General features: G+C 41.3%; 1 protein-coding gene across 1 annotated transcript; it reads left to right on the top strand.

Annotated features, from left to right (window-relative positions):
* The first annotated feature begins 16,882 nt into the window (after window positions 1-16,882).
* vgll2a (vestigial-like family member 2a) lies at window positions 16,883-24,393 on the top strand. The gene is made up of 4 exons (XM_077510926.1): window positions 16,883-17,134; window positions 18,921-19,185; window positions 21,374-21,874; window positions 23,223-24,393. The coding sequence occupies exons 1-4, from the start codon at window positions 17,036-17,038 to the stop codon at window positions 23,264-23,266; spliced, it is 909 nt and encodes a 302-aa protein (XP_077367052.1). The 5' UTR covers window positions 16,883-17,035; the 3' UTR covers window positions 23,267-24,393.

The following is a 24,393-nucleotide window of genomic DNA, read 5'->3' as shown; positions in this document are numbered from 1 at the left end:
GATTCTGAAGTACCTGGTTAAGGCGAAGGGTAATGGGATATTTCTAAGGCTTTAGGTGAATTAATGAGTATAAATTTATACGTATTTTCACGCGCACGCACGCACGCGCACGCACGCACGCAAACGCACACACGCAAACGCACGCACACACACACAAAAAAAAAGAGCAATGAAAAAAAAAATAATAATAAATAAAAAAAATAAAAATAAAAAATAAAAAAATTAAAAAACACACTTTTGTGTTTTGTTTTTGTCCAAGCAAAAATAAATAAATAAATAAAATACAGCAGCTTTGTGCCACCAGGTGTCGCCATTTTTCTGGCCACCGAAATGTACCAATGAGTCAGTCATTGTTTTTGTATCGAGATTTACTTAACCTACGCGACCATTCTGAAATTGTGATCGAGCGACCGCTGCATTCCAACTAAACTTAATTGCTTTTGCCTCGGAGTGGGAAAAAAAAGTGCTTCAAGGTTAGAAAATGACAAATAATTGCAAAAAAAGAAAAGGAAAAAAACCCGGTGCAGATTGATTTAAAGAAAGTCAGTTAAAGTCAACTTGGCCTAAGCAACGTTTAACAAAATTCTGCTTTAAAAACCAAAATGAGACCAAAATCAAATTGTTCAGATTTTGATAGCGTCGTCAACAAACGCTGACTGATATTACAATTTGATTTATGTGTTGATTGTAGTGCTATTAACTCAAAATTAATTATGAATCAGAATTCTTCTCCACATTCAAAACATTCTAATCGTAGAAAAAAACATCCTGAATGCACATTTGACATCATGTATGTTCTTCTACCTATCTTGAGCGTGCTTTAAGACGTTTACTGACACCCCAGTTTAGTTTCACGACAAAACTGAAGGAATTACACACTTTGCATATTAAACTGGAAGCTGTTTGGAAAGCTAACAAGCTTAATGCTAACTTGAAATGGAAAACCGTATTGACCGGCTAGCAAAAATAAGCATGAGAAGTTAGGGGAGTCTTATTCCTTCATTACACACAAATGCAAAGAGAACACATATGACAATATTCACAGCCATATACGTATTCTTCTTAATCTGTGAAAAACAAGTTTTATTGATAAAGTTCAAGTGAGACTTTCTTCTTCTACTCTTTTTATCTTGATGTTTTTCCTTTTTTTTTCTTTTTTTTTTTTACTGTAGCCTATTTGTGACTGTTTATTTGCTAGTTGTCGTTTTAAATTATATTGAAAATATGAAGAAAAAAAAGAAACCACAAAGTATTGAAATGGATGAATAGTTGTGTTTATATCTATCAAATTTATTGTGGTTATTATTTTAATAATAATAATTGTCCTGCCTGAGTGGAGTGTTATAGAGCTTTGCTAACCTTTGCATTGTTTTTGGTACAATTGTATAAACTCTACGCTGTTAAAATAAATAAATAAATAAATAATTGATGAATTCAAAACTTAAAGGGATACTTCACTTATTTAGCCCATTATAGCAATAAAAGGGTTAATATTTTGTCTATAATTAATTTGATACTTTCATTATTTTTCACGTACAATTAATACCTTTAAAAACACATTTTGCAACTTGTTGTCGACTGAAAATGACATCACAAGGGCTCAGCGAACCAATCACAGCTCAGCTGTTTTCTAGGTTTGGTCATGTGACATTCACAAGCTGTTTTTTAGGTTTGGTCATGTGACATTCACAAGCTGTTTTTTAGGTTTGGTCATGTGACATTCACAAGCTGTTTTCTAGGTTTGGTCATGTGACATTCACAAGCTGAGCTGTGATTGGTTACCTGAGCCCATGTGATGTCATTTTCAGTCGACAGCAAGTTGGAAATTGTGTTTTTAAATTGTACATGAAAAATAATGAAAATAACTAATTTATTATAGGCAAAATATTCATGTTTGACTGCCAAAAATAGCTAAATAAATAAAGTATCCCTTTAACTAAAATTTTAAGTTGGAAAATTAAACAAAATATTTTAAGTTTTGTTGTTGTGAAAACTGACTTTTGCTGCATTTTACAACAAATAAATACAAAATTTACAGAGCTAATTGCTCCACAACATATTTACATTTTAAAGTTGTTACATCTGAAATGACAGTTTTAGCACCAAAAAAAACAAAGGCTATTTTTTTATTTTTTATTTTTTTTTTACATTGTTCCTTTAAAAGGGTAAATATAATGAAAAGTCTCCTCTATTGATAAACATTTATTTATCGTCTTTTCTCTGGTCGGCATTCAAGTCGTTGACGTTTGACTGCAAGTTGCCAGTTTCATTGTCTCCACTTGGCGCCGCACGTGTCAGCCGTACGCGTCACTCACAAAAGCATTCCGGCGCCGCCATTGAGGCGGAAAAGTCTTAACCAGCCGCCATCTGCGCTGGCGTCACCTTGGCAAGACCGGCGCAAAGTTCTCGTCGGCCTTGCACTTCATTTTTTTTTTTAAACAAGCCTCTCGAGTGCGTCTTTTAACAAATTCTTGGCCGCCGTCACCGCCACAATTATTCAATAACAAGTGTTTTTTATTGGAGTCGTCCCGCGTGTCATAGAAAGATGATTATGAATACATTTGAAAAGAGGCAACATTCCCTGCCTGGCCGCCATTGTCGCGCTCGTCCTTGTTGCTGTTTACTGTTTGATTTGCACGCGCATTCGTGCGAAAGTTCGCCGAGTGTTAAAGCGCCTCTTGAGTTCACGCTTTCTTGTTCTCATTGATGGCCACAAAAGCTCTGCCTTGGAAAACTACATAATACAAGTCACACAAGAAAAAAAAAAAAGATTCAAATATCATGCGGTGCCCGTGTACAAGGATCAACATGCAGCCAAGTCACGTTTTTAGTAGCGGGCACGTTCCACACACTTCTGCCATATATGAATATTTGCAAATTAGAGAAACCAAACTATTTTTGACCTCTTTGATACAGAAACATGGGATTAGCATTGTGTTGTTTCTATGAGACGAATATAAGATGCCTGTGAGGCTGAGTCTGTTTTCATTGTTTTGTTCAACGGTTGTATTTAACAGGAGTATTTGTTACTCGCTTTGAAGAAAAAAAGTAGAAGCAGAAGTAGAAAAATGTGATTAATCGTGATTAATTGGGATTAATTCAATACTGTAGTTCGATATAACTTTATTTATCCCATAGTGACAATTAACTCATTCACTCCCAGCCATTTTCACTGAAGTAACCCACTTCTCTCTCCCCCCCAGCTATTTTACTGGATTTTGACTGATTTTGCAAGGCCCACAGAATCTTGTGTTTCTATTGCTATAAAAACATGGAACCTACCAAAAGAAAGATTAGAGTCTCTTCATTCATCAGGAAGAAAACAATATATATTTGTATCTGTTAAGAGTTTTGCAGCAACTTGCAGCATTAGAATATAGCTAAGTTTCACCAATAATCACATTGCTAGTGAAAACACTGAAAAAAAAATAACTTGTTGCTTCATTGCCCTAGCTGATCTTTTATACTGTGCTGCCACCTGCTGGCCATTTTTTTTAATAAGTGGCCTACCGTTGCTTTAAGTCACCTCTTTATGTCAGAAGCTGCATCAAAGCCTTCTGTATGCTCTTGCATTAACAAAACAAAACATAAATGTATAAATAAAATTTTACATTAAAACATATTTGCAAGTATGTTCGAACATACATATTTGAAAGTATGTTTGAATATATGGTTCGTCAAATACCTAATTGATTTATTACACCTTTCAGCAGCAGCGCCTAATAACGCACGTCCCACCTGTGCTTTTCCGTATTGTCACCTTCTTCCTTTCTGCCTCTCTGGCTGACCTTCTATTGTGAGTTGCTTGGAGACTGGTCGCCGACTCTCCGTAGCAGCGTCCCTTGACGTACACCCCACCCGAACCCCCCTCCTCCCCCATTTACCTTACCCCCTTCACGCCGCCTTTTATTCAACTGGAATATCAAGCGGTGTCTTGTCGTATTCATGCTGCAGTTTTGGTGGTGTCAGGGTAACGGAGTAGACACACGCACACGCCTTTATTCACAGCGTTTTCATTGTCCCCCCTCGTTCATTCATACGCGTCTTTGGCCTTGGGATGCGCAGGATACATCTTGGCTCATTGTGCTCCTTCACGCTTTTTCCCCCCATCGATCGCTTGCTGTCGTGTTTGCGTTCACATGACAATTGGCGCAAAACAAAATGTCGTATCGATTAAGCAGGCCCCATTTTTTTTTTTTATTTATTTATTTATTTTTTTAAGGGAGGGCCCTATCAGTTTGACGAGTGCCGCACCTGTGTCGCGGCCATTGAATGCAAGCGACGTGTCACTCACCCGAGCTCTTAACGAGCCAATTTGTCGGTTGGCGGTGAGGTCCTTGGTAAGTCTTTTCATCGAAGAGCTTGGAGTAGCTGAAGGAGGAGGCGAAATGGCCAAACATCCGTCCGTCCGTCCGTCCATCTGTCTGATTTCTTTGCGCTTGCCCTCGTTAGGGTGGCGGGCGAGCTGGATTTTTCCATCAGGGCGAAAGGCGGGCCGTGTCCTGGACTGGTCGCCCATCAAGTTTATTTGAAAAGAACACATTTAATAGATTATGTTTCATCCAAAAGAAACTTGCATAATTATAGCGTTTCAAAGAATTTTATTTGTCGTTTACATTTTTTTTTAATCTACATTTAAACTCGTGCTGTCAAACTTAAAGCATTAAATAATTAATTAGTCACAAAAAATGATCACAATCATGTATTAATGCAGAATAATCACACTATCAATTTTGATCGCGGATGGTTACGTTAAAGGTAGCACAGACTGTGTTTGATGAATAAACATGCATTAAAGTAAAGCATTTAATAAATGTATGACATTCAGAATATTTGTTCATGTCAAACGATTGGGGTCTTCTTTTTTTTTTAATTATGCAAGTAATTAACTGATTAGAAAAAGAGGTGGATGATTGTGTACAGTGGATCAAAAAATGTTGAAAAAGTCCTCATAACATTAAATGTTGAAATAATCAACACATAACAGGTGCTCTTTAAATTTGACGGGCAAAAAATGTTGATAAAAATTATTTTTAATTAAGTGAATGACAGTGATTAATCAAAATTCTAATGTGTGATTAATCTGGTTTAAAAAAATAATCATATTATAGCTCTAGTTTAAACATTTCCTTGTTTTGTACCAAAAAAATAAATAAAAATGATTGTCCTAATCGTGATTTCAATATTTTCTTCATAATAGAGCAGCCCTTAAACAAATGCAGCGAAGCTGGTTGAGGAGACCTTGAATGAAATAGAATCTGTAGTTTTTATTCAAAAGAACAAAAAAGCAAATCAAATACGTGAACATGTAAAAAAAAATATTCAATAAAATTTTAAAAACAAGATTCAAAAGTACCAAAAACAAAGGCTTCAACTAGGCTAAGCTAGGTTAAGCTAGGCTAGGCTAGGCTAGGCTAGCCTACACTCGACTTGAATACGGTCGTGTGAACTTGCAAAGTACTGCATAGTCTACCAAAGAATGGGATTCTTTGTGTCAATAACTTCCCCCTTTGACATATTTCCAGTTGATAGGAACATGAAATGATTCTTGGCAATATTTTGCTAACTAATATTTTACAAGTATCCAACCGATACATCCTTGATTTAAGCTAGCTGCCAGCTGAACAGCAACCGGTTATTCCTTTCCTTCTTGGTTTGTTCATACTTTCACTTGGGCTGCGACTAGTGACGTTTCACGAAATCACAAGGACATAAGAACGGACAAAAATGCTAATTGAGAAATGGCTAATAACCAAACAGAGTCAGGAAGAAAGCAGGAAACTAAATACAAGTCAACTGACAAAACAATAAAAATAAAAATAAAAAATTGTAATATAATGGCGATTAAATGTAAGTAAATTGGAAACATTCCCAAGAAAAAGTCCCTCGGCCACAGACTAGCATGATTTCCGTTAATGAAGGCGCGCACACCACAGCTAATGAGCTACATGTAATGAAGAACCTCCTTGAAGTTGCTTGAAGGTGACTAGAACGTCGACACAAACACTTTTCATCCATCCTGACACCGCGGCACGGCGTCGAGACCAAGGCGAGCGCCCGGGCAACGAGAATGCGCCCGCTGCCTCTTTTGCTTTTATCCTTGGCATCCATTCAACCCCCCCCAGACATGATGATAATTAGTACAAAAATCATCAGATGGGAAAAGGCAAATCATCGCCGGCTAATTAGGAACACAAGCTAAAAAAATTCCGCCTGCACAAAGATAAATCTGTCAACGACATCTTAATTTCTTCACTAACGAATTTGGCCCCCACCTCAAAGCCGCTGTGGTTTGTTCCAACTCTCAAATCTGTTTTCTGGGATTTCTCCCTGTTCTTCGTACAACATTTATTAGTTTTATCTGCTTTTTTGTTTTTGTTTTTAAGATTTTGGGGGTTTGTTTAAAAAAAAAGATGTATTTTTATTTCTTATCTATTAATTAATTACTTAATTAAGTTGTTTATTTATTTAATTATTTATTTATTTTAGAAAATGTATTAGTCTAGGTTTTTTTTAAAAGGTTTTTGGGGTTTATAAAAAAAAGCTTTATTTTATTTTTTATGTATATTAACTAGTGCTGTCAAACAATTACAATTTTTAATCTGATTAATCTCACTTTAATTTTGATTAATCACGATTAATCAGCTAAATACTTGCGTATTGGCGTAATATAAAATAAATCCAAAATACCCTAATATTGTATATTTTTTATTTTATGATATGAATGTCATTTGTAAACATTGATTAAATGCATGTACGCAATTGCATACATGCGTGTATTGCTCAAATCGTAACAGCATCATATCAATTGGGTGCAATTCAGCAATTATTAATTAAACGCAAATTACTTTTGTTTTAGCTAAAGTCCCGTCGGGGTGTTTTTTTAAAGCAAAATTTACCACCGAGCAGACCAACTGGAGTCACCCCGCTCATTTTGGAACAACAGGCGTAGGAAATGCCATGCATTGACCTAATCATTGACCTTCGCAGCCTTCAATGTAACCATCCGCGGTTACGTTCAAGGCTCAAGTGCGGTCGAAAAAAATCTGTTTTCTGGGATTTCTCCCTGTTCTTCATACAACATTTATTAGTTTTATCTGTTTTTTGTTTTTTTGTTTTTTTTAATAAAGATTTTGGGGGTTTGTTAAAAAAGTTTTCTTTTTATTTGTTATGTATTAATTAATGAAGTAATTTATTTATTTACATATTTATTTATTTTAGAAAATGTATTAGTTTTATCTTTAAAAAAAAAAAAAAAGATTTTGGGTGTTTGTAAAAAAGTTTTTTTTTAGTTATGTATTAATTAAGGTATTTATTTATTTTGAAAATTAATCAAAAGCCGGCTCAGTGTGGCCATCATTTGCCCCTCCATGGTCTATAATTTTTGTGTCTGTTTCTATTTTTCATTCTTGAAACACAAACCTAAAAGTTGCCGCAAATTTTGTCGTATCTGCCTGTACATTGATTATAAATTCTATTCTATCTGGAAGGCAAAGATAACTGGAAAAAAAAGAAGATGCAAAGAGCACAAACAAGCCGAAATACGGACTTGAAAAAGAGAACACAAAAGGTCATCGGAGGTCTTTTTTTTTTTCTCCAAAGCGTGTTCAAAACAAACGCGCCGTCATTTAATTAAACAAAAATGGCTGGGAGGCTTTATAATAGCGACACTTGCCAAGCTCACAAAGAGTCAACTTTTCACTTGGCGGCGTCAGAAAAGGAAGGTCAAAGTCAATTGAAGACTTTTTCTTTTCTTTTTTTTAATGTCACTTTTCACATTTAATTTGGCCTCAGCTCAAGCGTGTTCTCACACACGCAGCGAGATCGCAAGGGCAGCCTGCTCAAAGGTACTCGCAATATCCACTTTGCAATTTTCTTATTCACGCCTTTATCAAAGAGCAACATTTGCAGCAGAAAGGATTCAGGGTCTGCTTGATGGCGGGAGTCGATTTTTTTTTTTTTCTGGTCGGACAACTGCAGAAAATCCTCCACTGAAATGTCCGCCACAAATTGATTAAAACATAAGCGGGAACAATCCTAAGAATCATTTCATTTGACAAAGTGAAGTGGCAGTTTTCATGTTCATGCAAATGACATACAAGTATTGAAGATCAAACATTCCAAGTCTTAGTTTTGCTCTTTTGACTCACAGTTCTGACATTCGGTGTTCGAATCTCAGCCTTTCAGTGTGGACTTTGCTGTCCTGTCCTGTCCTGTGTTGTCCTTTCACCCTCTTCAGTCCTCTTTGGCCTCCTTTAGTTGCGGTTTTAAAGAAATAAATGATCCAGTGTTAAGTATTGACTCTGTCGATAAAAAGTGGATCCCAGAAGCGCAGACTCAGATGAGGAAAATACAATTTAGATTTATTTACAAGCTCGACTCCGAACAAAAAGGCTTGCTCGCAGGCAAGAATATTCAAGTAACAAAAAACACTTGCAAACGGTAAGGAGCACTAACGGAACGAAAAACACTTGCAAAAGGCAAGGACCCGAATAGTAAACACAAAACGCTTGCAAAAGGCAAGGACAATACACACAATAACACGGAATAAACCAAACCAGGTAAAACAACAAAAAGCGACGTGGTTACTCACGCGTAAGTAACAGAACCAAAACAAGGACTATAGCAGATCAGAATATTATCAAATGATGACGCAGAGAACACTTGGACACGACGGTGAGCAAATAATAATCCGACATCTTCTGGCTGCTCCTTGGAGTCCTTTTAAAGTCATGATTACTGACGAATTGCAGGTGCGGCGCTGGGGAATGCCCCCCTCATCACTGGCACTGCAACAACAAACACAACAGAGCTGAGATCCGAACCATGACAGTACCCCCCCCCCCTTAATGGACGCCCCCTGGCAGACCACCTGGTTTAGACGGATACGCAGCATGAAAGGTGCGCAACAAGGACGGGTCCAGGATCCAGGAGCGGGGGACCCACTGACGCTCTTCAGGTCCGTAGCCCTCCCAGTCAACCAGATACTGGAGGCCCCGGCCCCTGCGCCTCAAGTCCACAATTTCTTTGACCGTGTAGACCGGCTCCCCATCAATCAAACGGAGAAGAGGCGGAGCTGCTGCAGGAGGATTCAGAGGGCTGGGGGTCTCTGGCTTGAGGAGGGAGACGTGGAATACCGGCTGCACCTTGAGCGAAGGCGGCAGTCGGAGCTTCACCGTGACAGGGTTGATGATTGATATAATCTCGAAAGGTCCGATATAATGCGGACCCAACTTCTTGGAGCTCCCAGCAAGGTGCATGTCCCGGGAGGAGAGCCAGACTCTGTCCCCAAGTCGGTTGGTGGGTTCCGGTCGCCGCCGGCGATTGGCTATTTCCTTGTTGCGGGCCGCAGTGCGGGACAACGCCGCTCTGGTTTCACGCCATACTTTGTGGGCCCGCTGTAGGTGCTGCTGAATTGTAGGTAGTTCAATGGGGCCCTCCTGTGATTGGAACAGGGGTAGTTGATAACCATACGCTGACATAAAGGGTGAGCGCCCAGTCGCCGATGACGGCAGGGTGTTGTGGGCGTACTCGACCCATGGCAGGTGCGTAGACCAGGATGTGGGATTGTGCAGACATACACATCGAAGGGCTGCCTCAAGGTCCTGGTTGGCCCTCTCTGTCTGGCCGTTAGTCTGTGCGTGATACCCAGCCAATAAGCTGGCTGTGGCTCCCAGCAGTTTACAAAACTTCTTCCAGACCTGTGAGATGAACTGTGGCCCACGGTCCGACACCAAGTCCACCGGTAGACCGTGAAGCCTGAACACGTGTCGTGTGAGGAGTTGTGCCTTCTCCCAGGAGGACGGCAGTTTGGAGAGAGCTACAAAGTGTGTCAGCTTGGAGAAACGGTCTACCACTGTCATAATCACTTGGTTACCTCTTGACCTGGGGAGGCCAGTGATGAAATCCAAGGAAATATGTGACCAAGGCCACGATGGGATGGGTAGTGGGTAGAAGGCCCACAGGAGGCTGGTGGGAGGATTTGCCGCACGCACAAGCGGTGCAGGCCTTGACGAAATCTGCAATGTCTTTCCTCATGTCTGGCCACCAGAATCGTTGGCTGATGAGGGCAAGGGTTCTGTTGATTCCCGGATGGCATGCGACTCTTGAGTCATGACCCCACTGTAGGACCTCTGCCCGCAATGGATCAGGAACGAACAATCTTTCTGCTGGGCACTCACTGGGAATTGCCACGCCCTCCAGAGCTTCCGTGACCCTCCTCTCGACTTCCCATCGTAGTGCCCCCACAAAACAGTGTTCAGGCAGGACTGGTTCCGTCTCTGCCTCGGTTGTAGCCGCATCATAGATTCGGGACAACGCATCCGACTTCTGGTTCCGGGACCCCTGGCGGTAGGCCACGACGAAGTTGAACCGAGTGAAGAGCAAGGCCCAACGTGCCTGTCGTGAGTTCAGTCTTTTGGCTGCACGGAGATATGCCAGGTTCTCGTGATCGGTAAGCACAGTGAATGGCTCCTTGGCGCCCTCCAGCCAGTGTCTCCATTCTTGTAGTGCCAGGACGATCGCCAACAGCTCCCGATTCCCGACGTCATAGTTGGCCTCCACGGGGCTCAGTCATCTGGAGAAGAAGGCGCAGGGGTGGAGCTTCCGGTCTTCTGGTGACCGCTGGGACAGGACCGCCCCCACTCCTGAATCCGACGCATCAACCTCGACCACAAAAGAAAACTCTGTATTAGGGTGGGTCAACACTGGCGGGCTAATAAACAACTGTTTTAGTTCAGTAAACGCAAGTTCTGCGCCAGGTGTCCACCTAAATGGAATTTTACTAGACGTCAATCTAGTAAGGGGTGCTGCACGTAAACTATAATTCCTAATGAAACGGCGGTAAAAATTGGCGAAGCCCAAAAACCGTTGCAGCTGTTTCCGAGTCTTGGGGCTCGACCAATCGACCACGGCCTGAGTTTTAATTGGATCAGCTCGCAGTTGCCCCCCCTCGATTATAAAGCCCAGGAACTGAACAGACTTCGAATGGAACTCCCACTTTTCTGCCTTAACGTAGAGTCGGTTCTCTAAGAGGCGCTGAAGAACCAGACGGACATGTTGCCGGTGCTCATGCAGATCGCGAGAAAATATTAAAATATCGTCCAAATAGACAAAGAAAAAGACGTTCAGCATGTCCCTCAGGACATCATTAATAAAACACTGAAATACAGCAGGTGCATTAGTCAGGCCGAAAGGCATAACACAGTATTCAAAGTGCCCGAGGGGAGTCTTGAAGGCAGTTTTCCATTCATCACCTTCCTGTATCCGAACCAGGTGGTAGGCACTACGAAGGTCAAGCTTAGTAAAAATCCTGGCGGACTGCAAAGTAGCGAATGCCGAATCCAACAAGGGGAGCGGGTATTTATTTTTCACCGTGATATCATTAAGACCCCGATAATCCACACAAGGACGGAGTGTCTTATCCTTCTTGTCAATAAAAAAAAACCTGCCCCCACTGGTGATTTCGAAGGACGGATTTGACCGGTTGCTAGCGAATTTGAGATGTACTCCCGAAGGGCTTCCTGTTCAGGTTGGGAGACCTGATAAAGACGTGAATTCGGCAAAGGTGCATTAGGGATCAGCTCAATAGCACAATCATATGGCCTATGGGGCGGCAACGCCTGTGCGCAATCTTTGCTAAAAACTTTACTTAAATCATGGTATTCTTCTGGGACATTATCTAGACAAATAGACTCAGGAGTTGGGCTAACTAGTAAAGTGGTTGCCCCCTCTGCAGACTTCAAACAGTGAGCATGACAGAAGGGACTCCAGTTCTCTAGGGCAGGCTTATCCCAATCAATGTCGGGATTGTTAGTTTTTAACCAAGGGAGCCCCAACACGAGGGGGGCAGCACGGGACGGCATAATAAAAAAAAACTCTCTCTCCACGTGATTCCCAGAAAGCCTCAAGACGAGTGGACCGGTAATATGTCGTACCTCCGCCAGAAGGCGCCCATCGAGGTCAAAAACCTCCTTAGTTTTTTCTAAGGGTTCTACCGGGCTTCCTAATGCCTCTACTACACAAGGATCAACAAAGCAATCGTCAGCACCAGAATCAATAAGAGCTGTAATTTTAAGGTTCTTTCCAAAACCTGACAACTCCCCCGACAATTCTAGCCGTTTACTTGTACGGTTAGACCTTATAGATGTGCATGGTTCGGCTCTCCCCGGTTTGTGCTCACCCTGATTTGCGTCCGTAATAATCCGACATCTTCTGGCTGCTCCTTGGAGTCCTTTTAAAGTCATGATTGCTGACGAGTTGCAGGTGCGGCGCTGGGGAACGCCCCCCTCATCACTGACACTGCAACAACAAACACAACAGGGCTGAGATCCGAACCATGACATCCAGAGTATTTTATAAACGATAAAAGTCTTGTTATTGATAAAATAACTGATATTATTAATGAATTCAATTATTATTTTATTAATGTTGGTAATTCCTCTACCATGTTCCTTAGTGCATTAAATTATACTGAAACTTTAAATGTTGTTAAATTATCAAAAATAAAAAATCAACAGCCTGCTTTCATATTAATATGGCGCTAATAAAAAGTATTATGCAATATATAGTGCAACCTTTTACCCATGTCTGTAACCTATCCTTTAAAACTGGTATTTTCCCAACTAAAATGAACCTTGCAAAAGTTATCCTGATTTATAAAGGCAGAGAGAAACATCTATTTACTAACTACGGACAAATATCATTACTTCCACAGAATCAAAAATCCTAGAAAAACTATTTTCACATACATGTTAATTGGTACAATTTCATGATGGGCTTCATTCATTATTTTAAGGCGGTTCAACTCCATCAATTCGTTGAATTGTAAAGTTTTTAGTTGTATAAATATTGAATTAGTGTGGCCTCTGTATCCACATCCAAACATGACACAAAGAGTGGGTTTTTGCACAAGAAAAAATGGGTTCTGTGTAGGCACACGATCCCACACTTCAATGCAATACGTCAAGTATGGAACAATCAATGAATTATATAACAACAACAAAGCATTCTTGTTCAATGAATCTTTAACCTCGTGTACCTGTAACCTTTTTCAGTCCTCTTTGGCTCCCTTCCCTTTTGTCACCTTTGGTCCCACCCATAAGTCTCCCCTTTGGTCCTCTATGTCCCTAATGGGGTATATGCCACGGAAGAGGCGGGACTGTTTTTGCACATCAGCTTTGGTTCCGGTTCGGTTTGCGACATGTGGACTGGGTCCCAATACTTGTGCTTCCGCCTTGGTGCCCCTTGGTTGCGTGTTCACAACCCGGACCGAAAGCAAAGTCGGAAGTCCCGCCTCTTTGCATGGCATATACCCTGTAGCTCACCTCTAACCGTCTTTTGCTAACCGTCTTTTGGTCTTAGTTGTCACCCCCTTGACCTCCTTCATTTCTTTTTGTCCTCTTTGGACCCCCCCCCAGCCCCCCCCCCCCCCCCCCAACCCCCCACCCCCCCCCACCCGCTCCATTGGCCCTCATTCACCTTTGTCAGTCCTCTTGATTTGTCAAGTCTTCCGTCTTATGGTCTACGTTGACCTCCACCTGTTTGTGCTGGTTCCTTTTTCCCCCTTTGGTCGTCTTTGGTCACCGGCAGCCATCCCCGTCAGGTCCCCCTTTGGTCTTCTTTGTCCACACTTGGTCACCTTGACAGGTCCCCCTTTGGTCTTCTTTGTCCACACTTGGTCACCTTGATTCCTCTTTGGTCCCCTATCTTTCTTCTTTGTCTTTTGCCCTCTCAGTCCCATTTTGGTCTCTTTTGGCCTCCTTGAGTCGTCATTGGGCTCAGTTTGTTCCTCTTGACCTTCTTCAATCCTCTTTGGCACTTCCCTGTTTTTAAATCTCTTTTGTCTCCATCAATTCTTTCTTTTGGCCTCCTTTTGTCCCCTTTGCTCACCTTGAACCATTCCCATCGGTTTTCTCGTGTTCTTCTTTTGTCTACCTTTGTGCACCTTGATACCTCCATTCCATTCCAGTTGGTGTCTTTTTGGTCTCCTTCAGTTCTCGTTGGTTTCAATTGGCTCCTCTTGACATTCTTCAGTCCTCTTTGGACGCCCATTTTTTCTTTGTTTTGGTTCTCCTTTGGTTTCTTTCTATTCCTACTGCCCACCTTCTACCACCTTCTACTGTCTTTGTCCTTCTTTTGTCGTCCTTCAGCTACCTTTGCCCCCCATTAGTTCACCTTTTGGTCTTCTATGTCCCTCTGGTCCTCCCACCAGAACCATTTCTGGTCTCTTGGTCACCTTTTCCCCCTTCTGCCCCCACTGGTCTCTCGTAAACTTCCCTGTGGTCCATTTTGACCCCCTTTGGTCCCCCTACCAGACCCTTTTGACCCCTTTATCCCTGTTTGGGTGCTGCTGCTCCTGTTGTGGCTGTTGACAGCTCCAGCTGTCTCCTTGCCTGCATGGTCACCACACACGCACACCCACCACATACAAGTGCGCAGCTTTGAATGGATCAACATAGTTGAGCACAATTATCGCGTACAAGGTAGTAAGCACGAGTCAATAAAATGTCCTCCATGCCATTCAAAGTGTGTGTTTGTGTGTGTGCGTGTTTAATTAGATCTGTTAATGAATATTTCTCGTCGGCGCGCCCGCCGGTACGCCAAAGCGGGGCCGAGCGCAAACAAACATGGCGAGAGGCATGCCAGGCATGCTGCCGTCTTAACGAGCCTCGCAAACGGCTGGTGAGACGCGCCCACTATGCTCGCTATGCCGCTCGGAATCTCGACAATCCTCGCCCCGCTCGCGCGCGCCGCCTTCCAGCTGTAAACGCACTGATTAGCGCTGCTTGCCAACATCACTTAGAGGGAAATGAAGACGATAGCCACGAAGGGCATTTTGCTCCTCAGGGACAAAAAAAAGTATTGTGACGCGGACAGGAAGTCATGTTCTTCCACTCGCAGTCTTTTGTGGGAAGACATTCCGTAACAAAGTAAACCTAAATGCGGCTGAAAGATACTAAAGCAAACCGAAGACGGGTGTGGGGTCTCCAAAGTGAAACCGAAAAGGACCAACGATAGAAGTGGGGGCACCATAATCGACTGAAGGGAAACCAAATAGAAAGTGAAATCTTCAACATGTTTGCCTTTACTCTTTGAAAACACATTTGAACTGACAATCTTCACCCACGCGTGCACGCAGACTACATTAACAGCACACACGCGCACTAATCGCTGTGTGTCCTTGGCGGTTGAGGCACTGGTAGGCCTTTGGTAATTGGAGGGTCACGGCTGAACCACAAAAAAAAAAAAAAAAGAAAAAGAAAAGAATGAAGATGAGCTCCGTGTGAGGCAACAATCGCACACACCTGCTCGGGCTCTCCACCACGACAATGATGTGCAAAAAGTAATGTGCCAGGAAGGAAGGAAAGAAGGCATGGGTGAGGGCGGAGTTAAGATTGGGATTGGGGGGGGCAGCTGAGAAGGCGGAAGGCAAAGTCAAAGGACGCAAAAAGGAAGGCGAGCGAGCTACGAGATGAGAAAGAATGCGGGTAGATCACATTTACTCCTGGGTAGAAAAACTGCATTACCCACAATCCTCCAGGGCAGGTGGATGGATGATTGATCCAACCATCTGTCGACCTGCCTGGTAAAATCTTATTAGATCTGGTCTGGTCTGTCTGTAAAATCTTATGGGTTTCATTTGTCCATTTGTTTGTAAAATCTGTTTGTCCTTCCGTTTGCCCATGAAATCTTAGATGTGTATGTCTGTCCGTCCGTCCGACCGTTGGTAAAATCGCATGGGATCCATCCATCCATCTATTCATAAAATCTTACAGATCTATCTGTCTGACATTTGTCTGCAAAGTCGTATGAAATCTGTCTGTCTGCCTGTTGTTCCATCTTTAAAATCTTACTAGGTCTATCTGTCCCTAAAATCTCATGGGAATCATCCATCCAGCATTTCACAAAATCTCACCAGATCTATTTGTCTGTCTGTCCTTCCGTTTCTCCCTAATGTTTTAGCAGACCTGTCTGTCTGTCTGCCTGTCAATCCGTAAAGTCTTCAGATCTGTCTGTCTTGTCTCTTTCCATCCATCTAGCCATAAAATCTTATCAGATCCATCAGTAGGAGTGTCTGTAAAAACGTATCAGATGTCTGTCTGTCTGTCTGTCTATGTCTTTTGTCCATCCACCCGTCCATCTGTAAAGTTTTATTAAGTCTGTCAATCTGTCAAAACTTAGCAGATGTATCTGTCTCTTTCCGTCGGTCCGTAAAATCTCATGGGATTCACCCATCCAGCTTTTCACAAAATCTCATCAGATCTATTTGTCTCTGATTTATGTCTGTCTGTCTGTCTGTCTGTCTCTCTGTATGTCTTTTGTCCATCTACCTGTTCATCCGTGAAGCTTTATCAGCTCTGTCAATCCGTCAGAACTTAGTCGATGTATCTGTCTGTCCATCAGTCCATAAAACCTCATGGGAGTCATACATCCAGCTTTTCAAAAAATCAGATCAGATCTATTTGTCTGTATGTCCTTCCATTTCTCCCTAATGTCTTATCAGACCTGTCTGTCTGTCTACCTGTCCATCCGTAAGGTTTTCAGATCTGCCTGTCTTGTCCGTCTTTCCATCCATCTAGAGATAAAATCTTATCAGATCTGTCAGTCCGACTGTCCATTTGTAAAATCTTATGAGATCTATCTGTCTGTCCTTCTGTCTGTCCATCGGTGTGGCCATGAAATCTGACCAGATCTGTTTGTCCGTAAACGACCAGTCAGTGGTAGCTCGCTCTCTCTTTAGTCCATTGTAAGTGACCCTGCAAGCACATTGAGGCGAGCCTGTGATTGGAGGGCGGATCCCCTGCTGAAGGGGGGGGGGGGGGGGGGTACTGCTTCCTGGGCCCTGTATGGCGGGTGCGAGGGGTGGGCTGGGCCCCGGGTGGGTGTGAGTTAAGTGCCGCCGCCTCTTAGTTAGCTGAAGGACTTGGCCGCGTGCAGGCGTGTAGAAGAGAAGAGGCGTCTCTTCGGCAGCTTCCTCGGGCCCGTCGCCGCGCTCCGATGACGCCCGCCGTCCCGTCCTGGTGACACGTCCGCCATGAGCTGCTTGGATGTGATGTACCAGGTGCTCGGAGCGCAGCCCTACTTCAGCCCCTACACGCCGTATCACCACCAATACCACCAGCAGCAGCAGCAGGTATGCGCACTCGTGTGACATAACTTTACTTTAAAAGCAAATCATTTCAGTGCAAAATTTGCTCAATTTCAACAACAACTAATTCTTGTCTTTTTTTTTTTTTTAATATTGTACTCTTTAAAATTATGTGAAGTCGCTTTAACATTATTATTTAGTTGTTTTTATTATTATTTGTAAACATGCATGACTAATGCAAACTTGTGTCCTGTATTTCTAAAATGTTTAATCAAATATATATGACAATATCACATTATTGTTGACATTTGATCTTCAGTTATGTAATTCAAACAAGTATGTTTTTTTCGGCCAGTTAAAAATAAGTTCTTGTACTTAACTCACTTACTTTATTGTTCAAATAAAAGATAAAAAGATGACGAAGAGAATACTATTAAGATTCCATCCATCAATCCATTTTCTTGACCGCTTATTCCTCACAAGGGGGGTGCTGGAGCCTATCTCAGCTGGCTTTGTACACCATGGACTGGATGCCAGCCAATCACAGAATACTATTAAGATTGAAATGAAAAATGATACCAAGACCATTTATTTGACTTTGTTTTTTGTGCTTTGTTCTGTTAGTGCCCATTTAAAGATGCTCAGATTTTATTGAAAAATAAATTCCATTACATTCTAAACTTCATTTAGGGCATTTCAAATCTTGATGATTTCATATTTGCCCAGTAGTGTTTTGAAAGGTCGAAACAGGTTGTTTGATAATAAATGTCATTTATTGCGCTGACACTCAATGTTGCTCGCGTTGAACTTTTTGGAAATGTTGACAGGCGCTTATATAATTTCATATTTGCTTGCTTCTATTTTTAAATTGCTGTTTTTGTCTTGAAAATTGGATGTTTCATAAAAATGTCCACATCATTTTGAGTCTCTAAAGTTTACGTCGCTCTCATTCAATGAGGTGATGTATTTACCTTTTGTGTGTGTGTGTTTTTTTTGTTTTTTTTGGTATGTTGTCATTCCTCATCGAATCTTCGTCGCGCAAGTAATTAAGTACTGAAAAATATTAAAGGATGCACAAATGAGGCTGCCGTAATCATAACATCTGAAAGCATTGCTATCATCTGCTTTTAGATTTTGCGATCATGACTTTGAAAAGCAGTAAAATCACCGCATATGCTGCTTAATTGCATAATTAATTTATAACGCCAGATGTATAGTGTAGAATGTGCGCCTTAAAGGACACACGCACACACTTTGATTCAAAAGGGTCATTATAGGATGCGTGGAGGTATTTCGGGTCAAATTAAGCGTCTGAATAGAAGGCACAGAGAGGTTGTAAGCAAGTATGAAATTAAGATGAAATGTATTATTTTAGTCTGTATGATTTATAATGATGATTAATAATATTAACATTTCTCACGGTTGTCAGAGACTCAAGGATCCCAAATAATTCATTTTTATTGACAATTATCAATACATGAATTGTACTCACCTCCTCTGTATTATTTATGTTGACGTGACGACGACGTTCAACAAATTGGTAATAAGAAAATGACATTTTACAATCAAAATCACAGCATTTTTATTTGGATTATTTTTGGACTTGAAACTCAAACCTTTTTTTGAAACTTTTGCTTACCCCAATTTTAAACCCGGGTTTGAAATTTGCTGCAGCCAAGCCAGGATTAGGGTTTCAAATTGGGGTTAGAATTTCAAAATAAAGGTTGTATATTGTTTCCAATCCTGGTTTGGCACTTTCAATCTCTGGTTTCAAGCAAAGGTCAAATTAGGGTTTACAAAACACTGAAAGTGTTCCCATTTGTTGTGGCAGAAGCTGTCCTTGGACTCCAAAATGCAGGAACTGCAGGACGGCGGCAACGGGGGCCGCCTGGGTCCCCCCGGGACCCCCACCATCAAGGAGGAGGACAAGGAGCTGCCCCCGGGGGCCGAGTACCTGAGCGCCCGCTGCGTCCTCTTCACATATTTCCACGGGGACATCAGCGCCGTCGTCGACCAACACTTCAGCCGCGCGCTCAGCCACGCCTCCTCGTCCGCGTCCGCGTCGTACCCCCACAGCAGCTACAAGACCCTCAAAGGTATTTATGGACGATATAGCATTAAAACTGTTTTTCAGCATTTTAGTTTCTCTAGTTTTTGAACTATATGGCTAAAATTGTGTTGCTTGATGCACTGCAGAGTCCGGAAGGAGTCATACCAATGATTTTTGCATAAATTAACAGGTTGGTTTCTTATATAAATGTGATATTTTGATTAGGGGTGTCAAAATTTGTGCGTTAGAAAACAAAAACTGGGGAATTTTGTTTTCCCCCCAAATAACTAAGTTAGCCAAAATAAGCACAGAAAAAAAATCTAAAAAATATATACATATATATTAGGGGTGTCAAAATTAGTGCGTAAATTTTCAGTTAATTTAAAGTTCCTTTAACGCCACAATTTTTTTAACACATGATTAATGACCGCCCCTAACTTGGAAAGCCTGTAGTGGGGGAATTCCAGTCGCAACGCAGCAGACACATCCACGTCAAAATTTAGCAGTAATAAATTGAATAATGCTTTTTTTGTGGAGACTGGGGTCAAGTTATATTTTACAATTTCAAAAATGTGCAGGATTTCACAAGTTATTTAATGTTAAAGATTAGATAGCTCTTAATATAAATAGAAAAATGCACTGAGCTGTCACTAATGTGTTACAAATGCAATAATGCCGTCTAGTGGCAGAAAAATGACCAACACAAAACATCACACTTTTTTTTTCTTTTTTTTTTACAGTTCAGCACATCTTTGTATTTTTAACTTGATTTTATGAATTATGAAATTACTGTATCAATGACTGAAAGATGCAGAAATATTTCTAGTAGTATAACATTTTATTCCACTTTTATGTTAACAAGAGTGAAAACTTTAAAAAAAAAAATTGTACATTTCATTGTACATTTAGAACAGATATAAAATTTCCAATTAATTGTGACACCCTTAATTTTGTTGACAAGAAGCAACGTTGTTGAGCGAAATGTTTGTATTGACTAATTGCCTCGTTAAGCTCCCAAGCAAGCACGTCAGCGCGAATCACTTTTGCGTGCTCTAAGGTTACCAATTGTCGTATTTTCAGCGTAACACGAGCGCGGGTGCACACAGCCCTGACCTCCCCTAAGGCCGAACGTGTACAGTGTTTCAAAAGGGGCGACGTTACTTTCTGGATGGAAAAAACACACACTTTAGTTCACATAAATCATATTGTGTCACAAAAACATATTGCCACTAAAATGGCCGACTAATTTCATTGGGAGACGTTTTGGAGTTCTTCACCATTTCAAGAGTAGACCCACACGATATTGTCTTGTCCCACCATATTGAAAGTAAACGCTCTTCTTTCACCAGAAAAAAAAAAAAGTTTATTTCTAGCTTTTTCCATTCTTAGTAATCAGCAGTAGAACACATGGGCGGCTTTCACAACTCTTTGTGACCAAAAAGTGGAGAAAACAAGTTTCCTGTGATTGGTTTTTACTGCCACTGATTTTTTTTTTTTTTGCCAAGTTTTTTTTTAAAGACTAGGTGTGGAACAGGGTCTTAAACAATAATGTAATTTTATAATTGAAAAAAAAAATGTTGGAGTATTATGATAAACAAATTACAAAAAATTACAACTTTATAAGAATCTAATACATTTATGAGACAAATGATGATGCCATGAGACTAAAATAATTGGCTTATTTCTTAGAAAAAAAATATAATTTTACAAAAATAATGGTGCAGTTTTTTAATTCTAAATATTTCAACGGTTGTCTACTCATTTCAAGAAAATATTCCATTTTCACGAAAAAGTCAAACTTTTTAGCAAAAAGGCTGAAAATTTAAGAATTTTTCAAATTGTTCAATAAAAAGGGAAAATGTCAAAATAAAATTAAAAATAAAGAATAAATGAATAATGTTACAAGTAAAAAAGTCTGTAGGGTCCTGAATTTTTTTGTTATATAGTCAAAATATGAATGTCATAGAGTACATACTACATGAGAAACATTTTAGAGAGAAAAAAAAGGTCCTTTTTATTTTTTTTTTTTTTTTTTTTTTTTACAAAATTAGGAGTAGTCATACTTTTTGGGAAAAAAAGTGGCAATGAACAAAATCCGAACAAGCTGGCGAGACAGCCAGGCACTGAAAGGGAGTTGATTGGTCGACACAAGGAGCATGAAAATGTTTTTTGTTTTGTCAAAAAATTTAATATTTCAGCTGAAAACATCCTTCTGACAACGCATGTTTTTTCAGATGGACCATTCCCGATGAGCCAAAGAAATTTCCCGCCGTCTTTCTGGAACAGTTCCCATCCGTCCCCCATCCCGTCCTCACTGGCGAGCGCTTTGTCATCCCCCCACTCGGAACTTGCCTTCGCCACGGGGGACCCGTACGCCCCGTCGTCCCTCCACGGCCACCTGCACCAACCCGGCCCGGACGCCTGGCACCCGTCCCACCCGCACCACCATCACCACCACCACCACCATCACCATCCCTACTCGCTAGGGGGCAGCATAGGCGCGCAGGGCTCAGCGTACCCGCGGCCCGCCGTGCACGAGGTGTACGGCGCCGCCTTCGATCCACGTTACGGCTCTCTTCTGGTGCCGTCCGTCAGGTCCCACCACCGACTAGGGGCCGGCGGCGGGTCCGTGGCGCCGGCGGGCGGATCGCCGTGCGACCTGGGCGGGAAAGGCGAGGCGGCCTGGAGCGGGACTTTCTCCGGAGTTGGAGAGATTGGACTCGGCATGGATGCAGGTGAGAAGTTATGCGCATTTTAAATGGGTCGAGAAATGTTGGACATTAAATATTTTGTTTGGTAAAATGTTCTCACCAAAATGGTCGATTCTGCATATTAGAGAAAAGAATAAAAGGAAGCAAATCTTATCAAGTTCAACCCGTTTCGATTCATAAAAATATCCATGAACTAAACCCATACATTTTAAAAGATAATTAAGTACAACTTTCATTTTAAACATACTAACTAAAATCAATACTTTGAAAAAAATATATAGTTATAAAATTAGCTGTCCAGATTTTTATAGTTGGCCAGTCGTGTTTTTCTTTCTTTTTCTTTTTTTTTTTTTTAATAATTCCTTCTACCTGTTTCAAGTTAAGTCACATTAAGATGACAGATCACAACAAAACATAACTTAACTTAAAAGACTGTATTTTAGTAATTTTTTTCAAATACATTTTTTTTTAACTTAAAAAAAAACTAATCCATGTGAATTTATTATTTTTCATCAAAACACTGTATTTGCTCACCTGTGTCATGTGTTTGGTCATATGACATTCGCAAGCTGAGCCCCGAGCAACTGTGATGTCATTTTCAGTTGACAGCAAGTGACAAAATGGACCACAACATTTGGGTTTTGCAGCTTTATTCATATTCGTATACTTTATTTAGACTAGTCGCGGCATATAAATGTGGTGTTCATTAACACTCAAAATTTTCTCATCATATGGTGGCATTAGACCACATTAGTATTTCGTCTTTAAGATAATAAAATCTTAATTTAATGAGACAAAAGTTTGAAATGTTGCCAAAATTAGCAACACAAATTGCGCATCAAGCTAGTTTGTTTGCGTCTCAACCAGGAAGTACGGTGGCCTTTAAGGGACTAAAAGCACATTCTTAAGTATGTTACAATATGTTTTGTATGTGTGTCTTTATTATTATTATAATTATTATAATAATAATTATTATTATTATTATCATCATCCAACGCTATGTTCGACTAACCGAGTTACAGTTAGACTAATTAGATTGATTTCATCAAACTGTCTGAATATTTTGCGATTGTAAATGATTCTGTTTATTTAAGCAGGGGCCTCGGAATTGGACCTGCTCGTTTTTGCCACTTTTGTTGTCAAACTTCATCATCTCGGAATGAAAACAAAACGCGAGCGGCCGAGTAACAAAGCAACAACATCGGCAAAGAGTTGAAGACGGACTCGGCCGCCTGCTCGGCTCGTCTTACGCGCCGGCCGGCAGCTGTCGGAGTCGCTTTTGTTGTCACTTTGCGCTTTCATCGCCTTTTTTGTTCTTCTTCTTCTTCTTTTTGCTGGCTGCTGTTTGTCTTCTTTGCTGCTGTCCTCTCAGGTCTGCAGACGCAGGACAAGAGCAAGGACTTGTACTGGTTCTAGACGCTTTCCTCCTTCACTCCCCCTCACCCTGGCGGGAAAAGAAAACTCGGAACAGATAAACTGATTGATGCTCGGTTTGCGTGAGCCTGTCTTGACTGCCGACACTTGACAAGTCTTGAGTGATTGCGGCAAAGGGGGTTGTGAAGAAGACAAGAGCAAGGGCTTGTCCTCCTTTACTCAGCTTCAATCTCACAGGAAAAAAAAGCGGAGCATGACGGATGCTCGGCTTGCGATGCTTGAAAAGTCTTGACTACATCGACTAAGCAACAGCAGTGGAGAAGACCGGAAGGGAATTCCCTTTCGTGCTTCAGAGGTGGTAGAAAATCTGTCATCGTCCCTGCTTTTTCCCCCGTAAACGACTTTGACTTGGAATAGGGTTTTTTTAATCAACAGTGTGAAAAGACAAAAAGGCTGATTTCCTGCTTCAACTCTCAGCGTGAAAGCGGCTTTTTTCAACTGCTTTCGTACAACTCTGCAAAGTTTCTCACTGTCAACAAAGATCCAGCAGCAGCCAAGTTCACAGTTTGACTGATCTAACACCCCTAAGCTGCCTCCTTGCAAACCCCCCCAACCCCCCCCCCCCCCCCCCCCCACAACCCCCACCCTGAAATGGACTATTTCCCACCGTAGAATTTGCTCATGTCCTCCATTGTGCACTTCTTTAGCCCATTTGGACTAAAAATAATAATAATTACGTTGATGAGTCGACTTTACTGCTCGGTGTCGACGTTTGAAGTCGTTTAATATCAAATTATTGTATCACTTAAGTCATGGAAGCCTTACAAAATATGGACTTGGATTTCTCAGAAGAAAAAAAAAGTGATTTGAAAAGTGGTTAGAATGTGAACGTCACCCCCACAGCGAAGGGGAGTGAGTTTTTCAGGAGAGTGACACTCGGCTATTTGGAGCCACTCTCTGCCCCCATGCAGCTGTCAACGACAACTGCTCATCAACTGACTGCACGAGCACACACACGCGGTTGTAAATGGTCATATGTGAAATTTATAAATGAGAAGCGTTTAGTATGGCAACTCAAAACTCAAGGTTGTATGTTTTGTGTATGAAATGTCCAAGTGTGTGGGTGTTTGTGTGTTTATGTGAATGTGTGTGTGGGTGAGTCCATCCAG

Source organism: Festucalex cinctus, chromosome 21, assembly GCF_051991245.1.
Source record: "Festucalex cinctus isolate MCC-2025b chromosome 21, RoL_Fcin_1.0, whole genome shotgun sequence".
NCBI lineage: Eukaryota > Metazoa > Chordata > Actinopteri > Syngnathiformes > Syngnathidae > Festucalex > Festucalex cinctus.
The sequence above is the reverse complement of the archived record's forward strand: the minus strand, read 5'-3'. Positions and strand labels throughout refer to the sequence as shown.